The 18,653-nt window shown below is 42.3% G+C and overlaps 1 protein-coding gene across 1 annotated transcript in view; it reads left to right on the top strand.

Annotated features, from left to right (window-relative positions):
* The window catches only part of UROC1 (urocanate hydratase 1), a 45,129-nt gene extending 30,412 nt beyond the window's left edge, over positions 1-14,717 (top strand). The window contains exons 15-20 of the mRNA XM_037386867.1: positions 1,140-1,210; positions 2,175-2,273; positions 4,004-4,103; positions 6,992-7,073; positions 12,272-12,371; positions 14,470-14,717. Coding sequence (XP_037242764.1) covers positions 1,140-1,210; positions 2,175-2,273; positions 4,004-4,103; positions 6,992-7,073; positions 12,272-12,371; positions 14,470-14,610 — 593 coding nt within the window. The 3' untranslated portion in view covers positions 14,611-14,717. The remainder of the gene's footprint in view (positions 1-1,139; positions 1,211-2,174; positions 2,274-4,003; positions 4,104-6,991; positions 7,074-12,271; positions 12,372-14,469) is intronic.
* The last annotated feature ends 3,936 nt before the right edge of the window (positions 14,718-18,653 follow it).

The following is an 18,653-nucleotide window of genomic DNA, read 5'->3' as shown; positions in this document are numbered from 1 at the left end:
TGAGCAGGTCAGTCACTGTGGCGTAGCATGTTGCCGCATGCCAGCTGAGGCTGAGCCCTGGCAGCTGACCATGGCGCTCAGGACAAGGTAACGTGACATAGCTTACCCCATCCAGAAAGAGCCTACATGCAGTAACTTCTTCAGCCACTGTAACCTCTTTGAGCTCACACTCAGCCTGCATGGAAAGGCGTAACTGTAAAAGCCCCCAAAATTAAGACAGTAAGATGATGTTTCTGTCCTGTTCCATACCCCCTCTCCCTTTCGTTGCTCATTTGCTACAGATGGTGCTGTGCCTTTGGAGAGAGCTGATTGTACTGAGGTCAATATTTAGCTGACTGATATATGCTGCATTTCACTGTCTGTCACTTCAAGTATCTTTATTCTTACTCCTCTTTGGTTTGGCTGATTGAGATGGAACGGCACAGATATAAATGAGAGGAGAAGCTGGAGAGTATAAAACCATTATGTATAATTCTCTTCTTAGCTAACAATATATATATCTAAGCAAGGTGTAGGGTGGATTTACACCTAAACTAGCTACTCCATGTTAAGTTTTTCTGTGCAGTTTGTGCTTAGTAATGCAAGGCAACGTACCTCAGTTTTATCTTGGGATAAACACATTCACGTGGGCCATTTAGTACAGAGCAACTGCTGTGCTATAAATTTATATCCCAGCGTTGGTGTAACTTTATCCTCAAGTATGTATTGCCAGCTGTTTCTGAGAATTTCTACTGGCTGGCTCAAAGGAGTTACTACCTGGTGCAAGGCTGGACTTTAGTACCCAATGTCAGGGAGTTTGCTAAAGCTACTAACTCAGCAAAGCCTCAGAAAAGGAGTAGACAGCAAGCCAGGTGACCAGAAATTAACAGTACGTGTAAACTACACTGCAAGGTTTAATTTAGTTTGCTGAAGATTGGGCAGTTCCAGCTGTCTCCTGGGTGACAACTTGTACCTCTAAATATATGGTGCCATATTACTGCATCACCTGCACAGAGGATTCTATATAGCATTTCCTATATGCATGCTTGTATCCAAGAGTAGAATTTGACTTCCTAGTGCTGTCAGATGAAATAAATTCAGTTTAAAGCATATTGCATTCATTTTCAAAACCTCTTTTCTTTCTTGCTTTCTCTTGGGAGTGAGCACATCTGTGAAGCAGCAGTACCATGATAACATCCGCTGGATTCGGGAAGCTGGCAGGCACAGCTTGGTAAGTGCACAACCTCCTTCACCACGTGCAACTGCTCCTGGTCCAGAGTGCGGTTGTTGATTGCTGGAGTGAAAAGCAGGAGTGGGCATGAATGAAAACACTGGCTGTAACTCCCAGGGCTGATAACTTAAACTTCTCTACACAGAAGGGTTTCAGGGTGAGCTGAAGCATTTTTTCCTTTCACTTGCTCATCTGGAAATGTTCAAACAATCCATCAATATCTACTTTTGTTGTATCTGGAGTGAAACACACTAATGATTCACCCTCTACCTCATTTGTAACTACCTTTCTTTCAGAATGCTATTCAAATTGTCTCTCTTGGCATTGCTTTGGCCCAGCCTCTTCACACCTGCCGTTCCCAGTACCCTTTTCAAAACAGGTGATGAGGCCAAAGAACTGCCATCCTTTTGCACTGCAGGAAGTGGGATGCCAGTGAAGCATCCTTTGTTTTTCTTTTAGGGCAGGCTCTCAGTGTGCAGCTAAACGGTAACACTGTAGGGCTCACACATACTCTCCTTATCTGGGAGCCAGATTGATCTGTGGGGTTAAAGTTGGAGAGGAGCATAGCTGTGCAGGACAGATGTTCCTTGCCATTCTTTGTCTCCGTATTTCTCTTCCTTTCCAGCCCACCATTGCCAGTTTCCAAACCTCTGCTTCTCAGCTGTTGATAAGGGATTTGTTGATAGGGGGATTACAGCCTAGTAATCAGGTTGATTTAAAAAGTGGGATTTATTGGACAGTAACAGCTGAATACAGAAATACATCTCACTGATTGTGTGAGTGTAGATAAAACTCAGTTCAGAGAGGGATTTTCATTTCTTTTTCTCTGGATGCTGATGAAGAAATAATCTGTGCTTTCTCCTACAGAAGGGAAGGGGTCACTCCTGTGACTCCATTTATCTGGGGCCTAAAGATAAGCAAGTTGCACAGTGAACCTTATCACTCTAGCATTTTTGTTTTCCAGGTTGTTGGGTCTCAAGCTAGAATCTTATATTCTGATCAGAGGGGTCGTGTGTCTATAGCTGTGGCTATTAATCGAGCGATCTCCGAAGGAAGGATTAAGGTTTGCCTTTTTTTGTCTTGATATGGTCCAGTAATTGTGTTTAATATCTGAGACTGGGGTGGCAGATGGGGAAGAACAAAGCTTCAACCAGTGAGAGCAGAAGTGCCTGCCATTTACATGGGACCAATATTCTGTTAGCATGTATTAGAGCTCAGTCCTCCTCTCTGCCTGTCACCAGTATTGCGCTATGTAATAGGAGAGGCAGGTTTAGAAACTCTCTGAAATATGCCATGCTTTGCTTTTTGTTGGGAATCTTTTTTTTTTTTTTTTTTTTTTTTTCTTTTTGGGCACCTACAAGCACAACATTCCATGCTGTGATTTGCTGAAAACTCAAGGCAGGGACTGTAACTTCTTAGCAGTGCCCCAGACATTAAAAGTAACAAGGGACTGTGCCACTCTCCAGTGCTTCTTACCCTCTATCCTCACTTTCAGCCATATTATAGCTACAGTCAGCTCTGCAGTCAATTTTCATTTGCATTGCATATGTGAATGAAGAAAACTGTTAGCCTTGACGCTGCCACTCTAGTGCATAAGTAATCTCTCACTCATCTGGGTAAAATCCCACTGACCATATGTGCTGGTAAAAATACATGCTATGGGCAAGATTGCATAGGGATTTTCAAAGTTCCTTGTGAGTATTGTAGGTAGAGGTACAATGTGACATCCTGGGGGGGGCCAAAATCCTGAAGGCACCACTCTGTAATTACACCCATTACTTGCTGTGTGTACAGCAGCATCAGATCAAGGCATTGTCACTCATTCATCTCCATCTTTTTTTATAGCTGAATTACAATTACCCTTTTTGAAGGGGCAAACTCAAGTAAAACTTAGAATAGATCCCAGCTAGGAAAGGTCTGGGATTTTTTTACACAGAAAATGTTTGTTAGAATACTTAAAATGCTGTTGACCTTCTCAGGATTCAAAATGAACGTCACAGCAAGCTACTCTCAAAAAATAAACCTGACCAGACAGAGCACTCCCTTGGAGCTATGACTGACAAGGTCACACTCCCAGGCCCTTCGGATTTTGTTCTGTCCTTTTTTTGTTTCTGCATATCTCCATTCCTCCTCTTGCAAGCTGGGTGCTCATGTGTATTTTCAATGGTTTTCTAATTCATTGACAGCATAAATCAGAGCCAGCTAATTCCAGACCACACTGTGCCAAGAGCAAATTATTCTTATATAAACCCTGTGCATGGCATATGATCATGAAGACCTGCAAGCTGATCTAGATTCGTACTGTCAGTTAAATTCCAGATCAAGAATTGGCTTGTTTGACCTACATGAAATCACTGATTTTCATTGTTAACTTATTTTAGTCTTGAAGTCTACCAAAAGAATGAAAAATGTAAAACTTCTTACTGTTAGTTTTCATTTTCAACAGCAAACAAGAACTATTTCTAATGAAGATTTTTGTATACTTTGAAATTTCAGCAAAAAGTGGTCAGATGAAATAACCTTACTGCTTCCCCTCTTCTCCCTGCCCTCCTTCGAGGATGCCATCTGCATAAAAACAAGCTCTTATTCTTAGTTATGAAAAGATGGTGACTTTCATGAACAGTATGTGAACAACCATTTTATAACAAATAATGGGCAGAGAAGGTGTTTCAGGGGGTTTAGGAGAAGGGGGTAAAGCTGACGTAAGACAGAGCTGAATTCGCCAGATGATGGTCCTTGGTAGCATTGAGAGTCTGTGAAGGATTCCATGTTCTTGTCCTTGGCTTTTTGCAGGCTCCAGTAGTCCTCAGCCGAGATCACCATGATGTGAGCGGGACCGACAGTCCTTACAGAGAAACGTCAAACATTTATGATGGATCAGCCTTTTGTGCAGGTCAGCAGAGCAGCTGAGGCCTGTCTGTCCAGGCAAACAAGGAAATTGCTTTAAAAGAGAAATTGCTCTTTATGCAACATTTAAAAATATTTTTGTTTAACCCTTTAATCCCAATTAATCAGATTTCCTGAGAAACTTCGTGGGACTTTATAGTGATACACACATGAACATAGAGCTAGTTCCATAGGAGAAGTCCAGAGCAATGCTGAAAATTCAGTGAAGGTGCACCAGATTCAGGGAGGGCAGTCTGTCTCAGAGGGGTGTATCTTCGGTTTCATTTTAATTTGCACCTCGCTGTTTCAAAGAGATGATCAGAGCAGTATTACAGCTGTATTTCCTTGGGATACACAAGATCAAAATCGGGTCTATAATAGTATTTTGCTTAAAGGAAAAAGATTCACAGCTGCATTCACTTCATTGCCTGAGGGCTGAAGAAAACAATCTGGAGTTTCTGAAAGGAACTTTTCTGGTCATAAGGTAATATACTTCAATAGTAAAAGTGTAAGAATGGAAGTCAGGCATTCTGGATTAGACTCTAAGCCCTGTTGCTCGCTCACACAATGTGATTGTGGGCAGATCATGTAGGTTTGTTGTACAAATGGAGCTTTTATTTCCGCACACCTGACCTGAGCTAACCAGACTCTCCTTTTAAGTTTGTGAAAGGATGCTTTTGAGAAAGAAACCCAAGAAATATCCGACTGGAGACCTGAAAAAAAAAAAATATTAGTGAAGCACTAAGCAATTTTTAACCTAAATCTTCCTCAATTTTCCATCCATAAAGTGGAAATTATGATGATAGCTTTAGGCCAGTAGTCTTTCCACATGTCATGAACTGACAGTCACAAAGTGGTATGAGATTAGAGGATACAAGCTGCTGCAGAAGGAGAAATTATGACAGAGGTAGCTGAGCATATTGAATTACTTCCATTATGGGAATTCATAATAGAACCAAATTATAGCTTGATTTTAAGGAGGAAAGTTCCCTGCTATCTTAACTGGATTTCCTGACGAAATGAGGCTTTTAGCTGTGTCTATCAGTCTCACTTCAACACTTTTTGAATATGTTGGCTAGTTCTAATAGGCCAGATGGATAGATGCCTCAAATAGTGTTTGGTTCTGACAAGCTGTGAGAAAACGGCGCAGCTGCAGCGAGAACAGCAATCCAAGGTGATGTCTCCACCAAAGGTCTTAGCAACAGAAGTAAATATCAGGCGATGCCCGCAAAAGAGGGCCATAAAAACAAGTCTTGCTAAACACTATTGCTCATCATGCTGTGAGGTTTTCTCTGCATTTTGTGATTTACATGAACCATTTGCCTTCTCCAAGGGCTTATCTAAAGCCTGTTGGCCACCGATTTCAGCGTCAGGTCTTTGAAACCAGACCTAACTGTTTTACCAGATGAGCCTTGAGAGGTAAGAACGAATACCTTAGGTCTTCCTCTGTCCCTTCTTCCCTGTTGTTTTGACTCCACATTTGAGCTGGTTCATGTGAAATTGGCTCCTCTGTAGCACACAGGATTTTTGCAGAGTCTTTCCATGTCTCATTTTGTTTTACAGTAAGTACCTCAGCCTGATCCTTGGCAAACATAGGTCATCATTGCTCTGCAAAGTGTATTTCAGCGCAGACATTTGCACAGTTCCTGACCTTTATTAAAGCCAAGGAGCAGCATGTTATTACTTTTTAGTCCACTTGCTGTGCTCCTTGTGCAGTCTTCACTCTTATCACGCTGGTGGCTGAGGAAGAAATCTGTACATTTTAGAATATGGGGATTTTGATCTCTCCCATTCCCTCTTGACAGCACTGTAATTATGGTAATTGGGTTATTAAAGTGACATAATGCCAGATAAAAGATGCCATAATGGGGCTTTTGACAGGGTTTAACATAGGTTAGTGCTCAAGTAAACTCTTTTTTTCCATCAGGCACATAACTACGGGTCTGCAAATGTGGCTGGTGGGGATATTACGGTTTGTCTCTTATTTTTGCTGTTAAAAGGACAGCAAATGGTATATTAAATCTGTCCTGAATTACATCTGGACAAATATTTTCAGTACATTTTACCTTTAAATTTAAAAATTTACATTTAAAACTTTAAATTTTTGTCCTCTCTGTGTACCTTTTTCCACCTCTCTGAGTATATGGTTTAGCACAAATTGTAGTGAATATACAAAATTCTAGTCAAAATTTAAGTGGAAATCATGCATTTGACATTAGTCAAACTACATTTGCCTGCTAATTATTTTTCCTCTTTTTTAAAAAACTAAAGAAACCTCCTGTGTGATTTCAGCAGTTTGTGTTCAGGGTAAAATTCCCCCATGTCCAGAGAATCGGGGCCTGTATCACCTTCCTCCCAAATCTGTTTCCAAAATGCAAGTCCTTGGCTTTAGGCTGGCTTTCTGCCCAGGGCTGAATGAACTCTGCAGTCTGACCTGAAAACACTTCAGGCTTCTAGAGCCACAAGGTGTGTAGTTTTCCAGGTGTGTGTGTCCCCGTTTTGAAACCCTCCACATGGATGCGTCTAGCCTGTTGTTCCATGGCTGAGGCATCCCAAAGGAGAGGAGACTATTCCTCTCCACCCTGAGGAGGTCTCTCCCAGCTGAGGAGCGGTAGGTTCTTCAGCTGCCTGAAATGGGTGACAAATGCAGAAAGCGCCAGAGTCCTCACAAACCACAGTGTGAAACCAGCATTTGCTTCCTCCAGTGTAGGGGCAAAGAGCGGGAGGGAAATCTCTTGCCTGTTCCTCTCAGGAATGAGATGTTCAGTGTGTATCTGTGAGAGAAGCTGTGAGTTAACCCTGCCTTCACACAGCCGGAATCAAGATGTCCTGGGCAGCACAACAAAAAAATGACTGCAGCGTGTCAGACCCGTAACATCTTTCCTCTCCTCCTAGACATGGCGGTACAAAACTTTGTAGGAGATGCTTTCAGAGGAGCGACCTGGGTCGCGTTGCACAACGGTGGTGGAGTTGGCTGGTAAGAATTTATTTCTGTTTCTAAAGCTGGACTTTGAATCCCATTACCACTGCTGTGTATGCGTGTGGGGAGAACTGCAGAAAAGATGTGTCTATTACTGGAATAGTACAATGATCATGGGAAGGATGGGATTTGGAAACAAGGGCTGAAAGGATGTTTTATAAGGTAAAGTGTGGTAAAGGTTTTATAAGGTAAAGTCTTTTCTAATTAATGCCCATATGTCTAGAAAAAGTGTTTTGGACATTGCCCACAGCACAGTCTGAAGAACTTAATTTGCCAAACAAGGACAGTCTGCTGTGGTCTTTTTGAACAGATCCTGCTTCCAAAGTTGTCTTCACACATGCACAGCCAGAGTGTTAGTGGATGGATTATGTTTAGGTCTCCCCTTAAGCTGTATTTAAATCTGTGACCTTAGGACCCCAATATAAATGCTTATGTGCTAAAGTGCAATGAGGGGTTATTGATACAAAGCAGCTCGGGTGCCAGCAAACCTCCCGGTCTTTCTCCCCTTGCTTGTGCCTGGTAGGATAAAAGACCACAGCCAAGTAAGGACTGGATTAAACACCTCCTTCACATATGGTGAAGAACCAAGAGAAATGCCTAAACTGAGAAGCAGAATGGAAAAAAATATATATGGAGAGGGAAATAGGTCTCCTTCATGTGCCACTAAAAGGTTACTCTGGATTGGCAGAGGTGTAGGGAAAAGAAGAGGCTGGCTACACTGTACAGTCTTTAGTTCTGGTTTGTTCTTTCCAGCATAGCCCAGCAAAGCCTCTCCATTTACAGTCATGTCTTCATTGGGTGGTGTCGCCAGTCAAAAGGGGCACCAGGCAAAAAACCCTCTACCGAATACTGTAGTGAACCTGCCACTTCCCTGTTCCATCCAGCTCTGGAATATGCCAACAGCAAGCCAAAGATTTTGTAGCAGATGTTATCCTCAGAGGCGTGATACCGAATTGTTACTTGTCTGGATGAGCTGAATCTAGAAAACACCCCTACAAGTCAGGTGGAGAATTCCCTCGTCTGCACTCTAATCCCTTTGATTTCAGTGAAGTAACTGTTACATAGCAGGTACATGGGAGCAACATTGGAAAATGGGATAAGAAAGCTTTCTGAGGGCTTACACACATGGAGTGAAAACTTGCCTTTCCTGATTCAGTGATAATAACCACCATGACCAGAATTTTATTCACAGCTTCCATAACTCTGAATGGAAAATACATACCAGAATATGTTCTTACACTGGTCATCTCCATCTCTGACTCCGGAGGTAGCAGATTGGTTCTGTCTGAATTGCCTTAAGCTGAGTTTAAACTTTTAAAATACCTGCTTATGAAATACAAGCAAAGAAAACCACTTTCCACTACCTGTTGTGCAAAATATTTGGAATATTTTAATGATAGTTATTAGGATTGCTAAAACAATTGCTTATGCCACGAATGTTCTGTGCGTCAATGGTGCTTAATTCAAAGGATACAAACGGTCATGTTCCCAATCTCTCTGGCCCCTGTAAGGCAGCAAATCCCTCCTGCATGTTTCTAGCCCTCAGAGCAATTCAAAGAGAGATTGGCTGAATGGTGAGGCTGCCCTTCTGGAAAACAGGCACTGACCACACCGCAATTGCAGTTATGTTGTTTTAGTTGTTTCTTAAATGGAGTTACATCATCAGAGAGAAGCTCTTCCCCAAGGCAGAGCAGAGGTGCTGCCATTTATGTAATGCATCAGAACGTTAGCATGTGGCTACTCACTGAAACCAAAGTATCAACGGGAAAACAGGGTTTGGTTATCCATTGTGACATTTCCTATGGCTGCTTAGTGGCTTGTCACTGTGGAGCTCAGCTTGTTCTCGGGAGCAGGCATAGCCCTCGGTGACTAAATTACTGTGCTTCAGCGAAGAATGCGGAGCCTGAAAATTAGGCCTGTCTCTGCATGAGCCTTAATAAGCCACCATGCTGAGACTCAGATGTGGTAACAATGTTGTGTCCTTAGATGCTGTGGTCTGGGTTGCCCCTGAAAGCCACGGCACGACAGGTGGCTCTGTTTGCCTTAACTAATGGTGGCACCGCCCTGGCTAGTTAAAGCTCTGGCACCCCTTTGCCTTCTAAGGAGAAAAAGAGGAATAGTTTAAAGGTAGTAAAAGAAGTAAAACAAACCCCCAGCCCTAACAAATTACTTTCTTTGCCTGGAAGAGATAGATGCCTTTAGGTTTTAGGACCCTGTTTTTGGTTTCCTGTGGAGAGCTACAAATTCAACTGACTTTGCCACAAAGAAATCTCCATGTGCCTGATAAAATTTTCTCGTCATCAGCTGACTTGGAAATGTGAAAGTGCATGTGGAGGCTTATATATATTTATAAATAAATATGCACGTGATTGGAGAAAAATCAAGTTGTTGCTGGCAAGTTTCGGTTCAGGGAGTTGAGAAACGGCCATTGCACGGCGTTCAGCTGCTGGTGCTCCCTGCAGAGGCTGGGCTGGGGCTGGCCTGGAGCTGCTGACACATCTGCCATGGTCTTCCCTACAAGACTAGGGAAGTGCCTTTTACCTGCTTTGATTTTTCTGTGCTACAGCCTTGTGGGACAAACAGAAAAAGCAGGATTTATTTAGCTGGAATCTGCATCACATGTGCTGTTTGAGAGACTTAAGATTAACATAGTCTTGACTATAATTACAGCAAATGAATGTTATTAATTTCTTGCTGCCTGTTTATTTGCAGGAGAATGTGTATTAGCGTGGAGCCTGAGTAACCTGTAGTAACAAAAAGGCAGAAGCAATTTAAGAATTGAACTGCACTGCTGACAGTGTGACATCTCGCTTGTGAGAGAGGCCTTGTTTTCTTTGATCACCTTAGAAAAAGACATCTGGAAATTATAGGAGGTAGCTTAGGTCAAAATGCCACATGTTTCTTTAATTACCTGAAAATGTGACCCAATGCTAATGAAGGTAGAGAGCTCCCCTTTAAAAGTGAGAGGTTTTGCTGGACAATCTATCCTAACAAACACTGGCATTTAATTTATGAGTGATTTTTAGACAGTAGGACAGATTCTGATTTACCCTGGAGTAACTTCATGGAAATCAGTGGAGAGGCTCTAAATTTATGGAGTGCAAATGAGATCAGACGCTCACTGTTCATGGCTAAGCTTCAAAGGATGCTCTTTGGGATGCTGTGCAAATACGGGATCGTTGCCACTGAAAGAACATCATCTTCCCATACAGAGTACCTTTATGAAGCACTGGTCTAGAGGTCTGATTTTCTTATTGTCTGATAACTGCAATAGCCTGTCTCGAGGTGTGCTCGTGCTGTGATCCCAATTACATTGCAATGGCATCACTGAGGTTCATAAGTGTACTCTAGCTTACTACTTTGATGGTAGAGAACAGTGCTAATTTGGTCTCTATACACAGAAGCAGCCGAGTATGGTGAAGTAACTGGCCCTGGTCTAGATATAATTACTTTTGTAATGTTGTCATCCCGTCTCGTCCCCTCTTCTGGAGAAGACAGTAACAACATGAACTATTAAAAAAGTAGAATTTGTAAGAAATGCAGATATTTGGATGTTTGTTTTCATCCCAAAATGAGACTAAGAGCAGACCTAATAAAACATTTCACACAGTAAAAAGATCCTGGGAATCAAATTCAAAGCTGAAAAGTGTTGACAGTGTCAATCAAAAAGAAATATTTTATTTTGAAGAGTCAGGGCTTACAATATCCAAACATCTCAATTGAAAACATGACTTTGTTTCAAATTTCCCTGTTAAGGGTAAGAAACAGATCCATTCAGATCCATTCACTGACATTCTGCTGTGAGACCTGTCAGTTTCAAGAAGACTGTGCATTTTCAACAGAAGATGCATTTATAATAATAATAATAATAAAAAAACATCTAATAATGGTAAAGTGAAGGGAATTCAGAGTGGTACCATGACCTGGAGCTCTAAGTTCCTTGCTCAGTTATGTGATAGGGTCCTACTTCACAGATGGGTAGCATATATAACTAGTGAAAGGGAATTAACGTTATGTAAGTAACACCATTATCTTGAAAATGAGAAAATATGAGCTCTAGTTTCAGGAAGTAGATCTCAGGTCCGTGAGGCTCCAATGTAGCCTCATTTCCTCAGGCGCTTGAGTTACCGCTGGAAAATATACAGTAAGAAATGATTGCTTCCTAGACTGGAAAACACCTAACTCCTGTTTCATGGATATGTCTGATGTTACTCTATCTAAATTTTGTAGACTTATTAACTATAACAGCCTGCCTCCAGGGACCTCCATCAGTAGTCTCTCACGCCACGTGTTGCAGTATGATGTGCCCTGGCCCTCAGGTATTGCCAATATAGGGTTATAATGCCAGAACTCTCATAGATTTACAGCAATGGATTATTATCCAACTGCATTCACCACTATTCCTCGCATGCAACAAAACAGGAACTTGAGCAGGCCAGGCTCTGAAGTCAGACAAGATGTTTTGCTCTGAGTGTTTTCCCTGTCCTTTTAAAACCAGACTGGTATTTCTCCCAAGTATAATCTGTTAGCTTTAACATATTTCTGTTCTTCTTCTGCCAGTAAGTCTGCTTCCTGGAAAGCTGGCACTGATGTCTTTAAACATCTATGTATCTCATACAAAGTGAATTACTCTTTTTGAAATGATAGAGGCAGATGTGCATTAAGTGGTGGTTAATGCTATTTAAATAAAATACTTACACCCTCACATTTGTCCTGAGAGAATATAAATAGATCCATCTGTGTTTCAGTAAGTGCACAGTCCTCCTCATGATCCTATCTATATGGCAGGCTCTAGTGTAGCAAACATGAACACTTGACCTTTAAAAATACCCTGAGGTAGGTACCCCTGCAGCCCCCCAGAAGTGCTGCCCTTTCTTTACCTGTTCCTAGAGCCAGTACAGCACGCAATCCTCAGGAGATGCAGCACAAGCTTGATTTTTGGCACCCCTGCTTGGTGCAGATACTGACTGCTAGCTGGGTGTTATAAGGAATGTGGAATAGGTTTGCTGCGGGTTGCAAAACTAGGCTTTTGCCCTGCTAAATTCCTTTTTTTTTTTTTTTTTAAGTATAAAAGGTCACTGATAGTCTCTTATTCAGCACATTTCTATGTTCTTGTCCTTCTTGCAGTACAACTCCTGTGAATTTTGTGGGATTGGTTTAAATTATTTTGTATTAATTCTCTTACTTTTTTTTAGGGGGGAAGTGATGAATGGGGGATTTGGCCTGGTTTTGGATGGGTCCAAGGAGGCTGAAAAAAGGGCTAAGATGATGCTCAGCTGGGATGTTTCCAATGGAGTAAGTACAACTCATTATATATGTTTGCTTTAATATTTTCCTGCCTCCAGGACTATGTTTAGGTCCTTGGGTTTCAGTGTCCTTGTTTGTTTGTTTGTTTGTTTGTTTGTTTTTAACTGACTGGGAAGTGTGAGCACTCAGGCAGTATTTAGAGTATTTAGGATGTGGCTTTTTGTATCCCAGAAATAGTCCTGTTGGGCTAAGTGACTCATTCTGTTCACTGCTTCTAATGTGGGTGGTTAGGAGCCTGTTTCCCCTAGAGTCAATGAGTCAGTTGGTTTGGTTGTTTTTTTTACTCCAACCAACTTCAAATCAATAAAATAGGCTAGATAATTCTTGGGTAAGGAACTTACTGTAAAGTGTTGGGACGACCCTTTCTGACTTAACAACATATTGGAGCCCAATAATTTCCACGTATCTCGCTTTGTGTTTTGTTATTTTTAAGCAGAAAAGGAAGCATGGTTACTGTAATTGTTAGACATGTTGGCATTGTTATTTGCCTACATAATACAACTGACAACGATATGAACTTCTAGTCTTGTCTATTCCTGGCTTCTAGATCTAGGTACCTTGAAAGGTTTATGCCGGCTCATGCAAGTGCCAGTTCATTCAGCCCTTGTTGCCGTTAAGAGTTTTTGCATGCCGTTAATGTCCAGATGATCCTATTTCAGTTTAAGAGTAGGATCCCATCTCTGAAGTGGCAGAGAGGTTTTGATTCAATAATTGCAGGGAACCAAATCAACGGAACATAGTGATGCACAGCTCACTTAAAGGACAAGACTTGTCATGTTTGTCATGCAGCCTCACAAGGCTGATGTATTGAGGGAGCTCCTTGCCAATGCTGACGTGGTCTGTTCTGTTTTACTGCTCAAGAGGTTTTTAGTATTCCTTCTTGCCTTAGACCTTTGACTTTTTTTTTTCTTCCCCTAAGACCTAGCATCACTGGGGGTAGAAGAGAAGGAGGAGGAACAATTTGCACATATTGCCTGTCCCAGATCTGACATAACACAGTAGTGAACTGTTAAGGAAGGAGGAGGAGGATGGTTATATTAATTTGTAGATTAGAGTAATGAAGACAAACCCGTAACAAAAACTGTGTATCAGAGGCAGCCTATTAAAAACCCAATAAATCTTTTGCTGCTCTGATTTATTGCAAGCGAAAGCCCCACTCCTCCACACACATGTTGAAAAAGGACAGCCTGAGAATGCTACCTATGTTATATACAAGGCTGGAAAGAAACTGGAGCATACCCTTGAAAATATACTGCCAGGAATAATCATAGGTGAGTGGAAGTGAAACTGAGTTGTTGACTTGAAAAGTCATTTCTAGCTGTTATTGCTATGATTCTGGAAACTTATCAGCCTTACATTAATCATATGCTTAAATATTTTTCTAAATGGGAACCTAAGTATTTTCTTTCTTGAACACTTTTGAGTCTGAATATTTCAGACTGATCTGCAATTCAGAACAGATTTGTAAGGCCTTGAATAGAGGGAAGGACATACTTCCTTTGTGCCAAATCTTTACCTTTTTTTCATCTGAGGAATCTTGCTTGTACACAGATCAAAACTCAGAGCTTTGCTGTTGGAAGAGGGGTTTACCAGTTCCTTGGCTGTCCACAGATTTTCATCCTTACATGCTGGCAGGGAATTTGGCTCCTTGATTTCACGGTTTGAAAATGCATTGAGTGACATTTTCCTTTTAAAATATTTATCCCACTACAAAAGCATGAATTGCTTAAATGATACTGTTATCTAAAGCAAGTGCTAGTTTTACAGACCTGGGATGGAGTGCACAATTACTTTTAGTGAGAGAATTTTGTAAAATTTATAAGGTACCTGGCTCTACCAATGTTACCTGTCTGATGTTATGTTTGTACATAAAAATGTATGAAGTCTACCCAAATACTACTCATAAAAATCAAGCAGGTATTACAAAAATTACTTCTAAAACCAGTAAGGAAACTAGAAACTGGCAGAGGGTTGAAAGATTTATTGTCGTGAAATTGGGTGCCAGTATTTGCACAAATATTGTGTAAGACGGATGTGGCAAGAGAAATGTATGGTTTTTATACCCATTGATTTTCTGGTCTGACAGGTCGCCAGACGTTGCTGGTCAGGTAATGGCTATGCTTATGAAACCATCTGCCAGACAATGAAAGAGAATCCCATGTTGAAGGTGACTCTCCCTCACAAGGTGGTGGACGAGAACATCTTGGAGGAAGCTATGAAATATTAGTGATATTCAAAGTGCAATGTTGTCCTTGCAGATACATTTGAAGTTGTTTCCTTGATATCCTATTTTGCTCTCTGGCCAAATGATAAAAGCGTTGCAAATGCCTGTTCCATGTGAGCTCTTTTTTTCCCCTTTAACTTGTTAATGGGGCAAATCTGTATCCATCTGTGTGACAGGTCCACCGGTGTCAGGAACAGTCTTTTCACCAACATATTTGGAACAATGTTTGCAATAAGAAGCTATTCATTGTAAGGAAAGGAACTGGAATTTTGCTCCTGAAAAATAAATGAAAAAAAAAATCCAATAATTGCTGATAATTCATAAATTAAGGAGATTCTTAGGCCTGCTAGTTCAGATGTGGAATGGAAATTGGAACTCTTCTTTCTAATTCAGTCTGCTGCTATCAGCAAAGAGCCATGAGTGTGTAAACAAACTTATTCTTTGGTTAGTGGGGGATGTACTGATATCACATGTGCTAGACTCACGCTTTTCTATAATGTCATAAAGGTGCTTGGTGATCACAATTGAAAGTGACATTAACTGGTTAAGCACAGTGAGCCTGCATGTGTTTTTCCCTGAAATTCTCACCCAAGGTTTTTACTACAAGCAGGAACAGAATGCAGTGCCAGGTAAGTGGGTGGAAAAGCCTGAGGGCAGTAAGTACTAGACCATTTTCAAACATCTTACAGCAAGGCCAGGAAAATATGGAACAACACATGATAAATTAGTGGGAGCCAAATTCTGCATCAGGGATGGTGCCATTCTGCTGAATCTGATGCTGTGTGCGCTTTGCTGCCTCACAGTGATGACTGTTCTTCTGTAGAAGCCCATTGTGCTTGAGCAGCTTCTAAATGGATGGAAACCTCCAGAAAATCTAGATCCTTAGTGCTGGCTGCTGCTTTATGATGAAAAAACAAAAGGCTACTCACCCATTTGGATGTGAGTGGTGCAATTAGTAAAGCAATGTAACAAAATGATCGTGTAGACTTTCCTTCTGAACAATTCCTCCTAAACCACCACTGATATGAAACAAACTGAAGTACCAAAGACCAGACAGTGTGGGCTTCCTTCACACAAGAGGTGATTATAAAGTAAAACAGAGATAGAATGGTCTTTTTGGTCTTCTTTCTTCCCAGTAAGAGTTAGGAAGGCATAGAACCAACCTGGTGTGCCTAGATGCAACTGAAAGAATGCATATTTTGCACCTGAACCTACTATTATATTTGTATTAACATTAAATCACTGAAGTATTTTTTTGTAATCAGCTGTGATGCTGAATCAAAAATTGAGGCTCACTTTGAAGCCCCTATACACACACATATTGACAGATACATATATATATATTTACAGAAATGTGTTTTACATACACATCTATATTATGTGTGTGTGTACAAAAATAATTCTTAGCTATCATGTCTCACGCTAAGCATGGCCCTTGCGTACAGGCCTCATTCAGACACAAACACAGAGCGTCAGCAGTCCCTTCCCCCAGTGTGCATGTGGTATCGGGCTTGATCTGGCCCGTCACTCAGCCTCCTTGGTGCTGTATCTGTTACCCTTGGGAAGGGGCTACCCATAAACCTGCTTTGGCTGCTGCAGATGAGGTGTGATGAGCCACAGTCCTCAGAACTGTGGGTCCTGAAGACGCTATACAACTGCTAGACCCCGTGGCACTCGCCAGGGGAGCACACCCTGCAGCTCTGTATTGCCTCTGCCAAGTAAACGAAGCCGTTTATTTTGAATCACAAATCAGTTCTTCACCCTGTTCACGTACTGTATATGTCTCCAGATGAATAGTGAGAGTTTGGCATCTGCTTCTAACTGAACCTTCTGTGAAGTGCAATCTGCAGTTGATCGGAGTTGCTTTAGATTATGGAAAAAACGCCCACATTGCCAAGTTACACGATTGAGATGTGAGTAGTTGTCAGCCAGATTTGACAGCCTTTGCTTTGACGTATGTTATGCATTACCTATTATTAATAACCACACTGGACTAGGTCCAAAGTTAGTGTCTTGGCATTGTAGAAAACCACGCTAGTCTTCACAGCCCAAAAGCACTAAGGTACTGTTTTGTCAAGCGGAACCACCAGAAAATACCCTGGCTTTACTGTACTAAGGAACGTAGAGCTGCTTCATAGATTCATCTTAATTCCGAGTTGAAAATCCACCAGAGACAAAATATTGAAGAAATACTTATTATGAATTCTTCACCTTTGTGTTGTTTAGTACTGGGGTACCTGCCATCATGCTCACCTTCACAGCCCAGACAAAAAAGGAATCTTTTCTTCATCTCATAGCTTTATTGACCAGAGGGCATAACCTTGCAAGTATACCTGTGTTTAATGCCGCTCAAATCCCTGGGAGTTTGTAACTCTGAACTACATGTAGGGAGACATAGAACCTGAGTGTGTGAGCGCTATAGAAGAGCTACTAGTTGAAATTTAGATAATAAAGTGAATAATATGAACTGACTGTTGTTTATGATAGCTTTGGGAGGGCACAGGGGAACGTAACCTGTTGCTGCCTGGGATGAAAGAGCAGGCAGTTTCCAGCACACAGAAACCATGGACAAGCCTGGTGCGAAGATTCCCTTTCTGAGCTCTGCTGAGCCTCTGTTTGCTACTTGTTTGCAGAGAAGCTGGGATTGTGAACGGGCTGTTGTTCCGTGGGGATGCTGATATCATTCTTAGGTAGCCGGCCTCATCCAATGCAGGGAGAGCAGTCTTCAAGCCATCCATCTGTAGGCATCACATCAGATTAAGACAGCGGACGCAGAGGTAGTGAATTTCTGTATTGAAGTCTCAGGCTTGCCACAGGCTGAAGCAACCTTCCCGTGAATCTTGGTGTCTTAATTCTTTCTGCAAAATGCAGCCGCTTGCCCTGAAAAGCTTGCACCTGGTTGCAGAAAGAGGGAAGACCTTGGTGGTGAGGGATAATTAATGCATGACACCCATACGTCTGCAACTACAGTGGATTTTAAAGGTATAAAGCTTGTGACATGAGAGAGCTGTTAGCTCTCCTAGACAGGGTCTTGTTGAATCTCTCCAGGCTGTGGCAAACATAAGGGATTTGTGGCTTGATTATTTTTATTATTTTTTTTTTATTATTCTCTCCTTCAGGTTTAACATCCTTCAACCAGGGATACACCTATGTATTAAGCAATAAACTCCATTCTTTTCCTAGGAACATGAAGGAAGGTACTGCAAAGACCTCCCTGGGGAGGTGAGGATGGCTAGGGGCAGCCAAGGATGGGAATGGCTCACATGCAGTGACACCGCTGCGGTAAGGAGGGTTTCGGAGGAGGCTGAGCTCAAGCACCCAGGGACTTCAGGCTCAGCAGAGAGGGCTGGGAAGGTGCGCAGGGGAGCTCTGGGTGCGCCTACAGCTCGATGGCGAGAAGCTTCCCGGTGGCTGGGAGCGCCTGGCCAGCAGCGTTCCTGCTGTTAGAGCTGATGCTGAATTGCTCAGCGGCCGGCAGAGCAGCGGAAGGCTCACAGCACCATCTGCTGGGACTGCCTCTTGGTCCCACAGCTGGAGGGGACCGGTGTCATTTCCGTGGCAAATCCAGGGTAATTTCCCCATTTCTTTAAGTATTGGAGAGCCAGCAGGCAGCTGAACGTTCTCCCAAAGAAAGTTTTGCCAGGAATGGAGAAAAAAAAAAAAAAGGTTTTGAGTATTCACTGAATTGATAGCATTTTTTTGCACAGGTTCAACTGACCAGCAAGCAAGAGCGTGTCATTTGAGCGCCTCTTTCCTACCCCCCATCGCTTTTTCTCCGTTTGTCCTTTTCCCCCTCCCGGTCCCGCTGTCCCGGGCGGCGCAGGGGCAGCGTCATGGCCGTGCTTCCCGCTGGGAATTCCCGTCGCTCAAGGCCGCTGCATCACGCTGAAGGTGCGGGGGATATTTTGCCAATAGCCACCCATTGCAACGCCCGGGACGCGGCTGCAAGCTGGGAGCTGCTCTGGCACCGCTGCTTTCCTGGCTGCCGGCAGGAATTGATGGATGCCGGGATAATCCCCAAAGACCGGCCGGATTCCAGCCGTGCC

This window comes from Falco rusticolus, chromosome 4 (assembly GCF_015220075.1).
Source record: "Falco rusticolus isolate bFalRus1 chromosome 4, bFalRus1.pri, whole genome shotgun sequence".
Lineage (NCBI taxonomy): Eukaryota > Metazoa > Chordata > Aves > Falconiformes > Falconidae > Falco > Falco rusticolus.
Note: the sequence above shows the minus strand (reverse complement) of the source record. Positions and strands in the feature narration are given on the sequence as shown.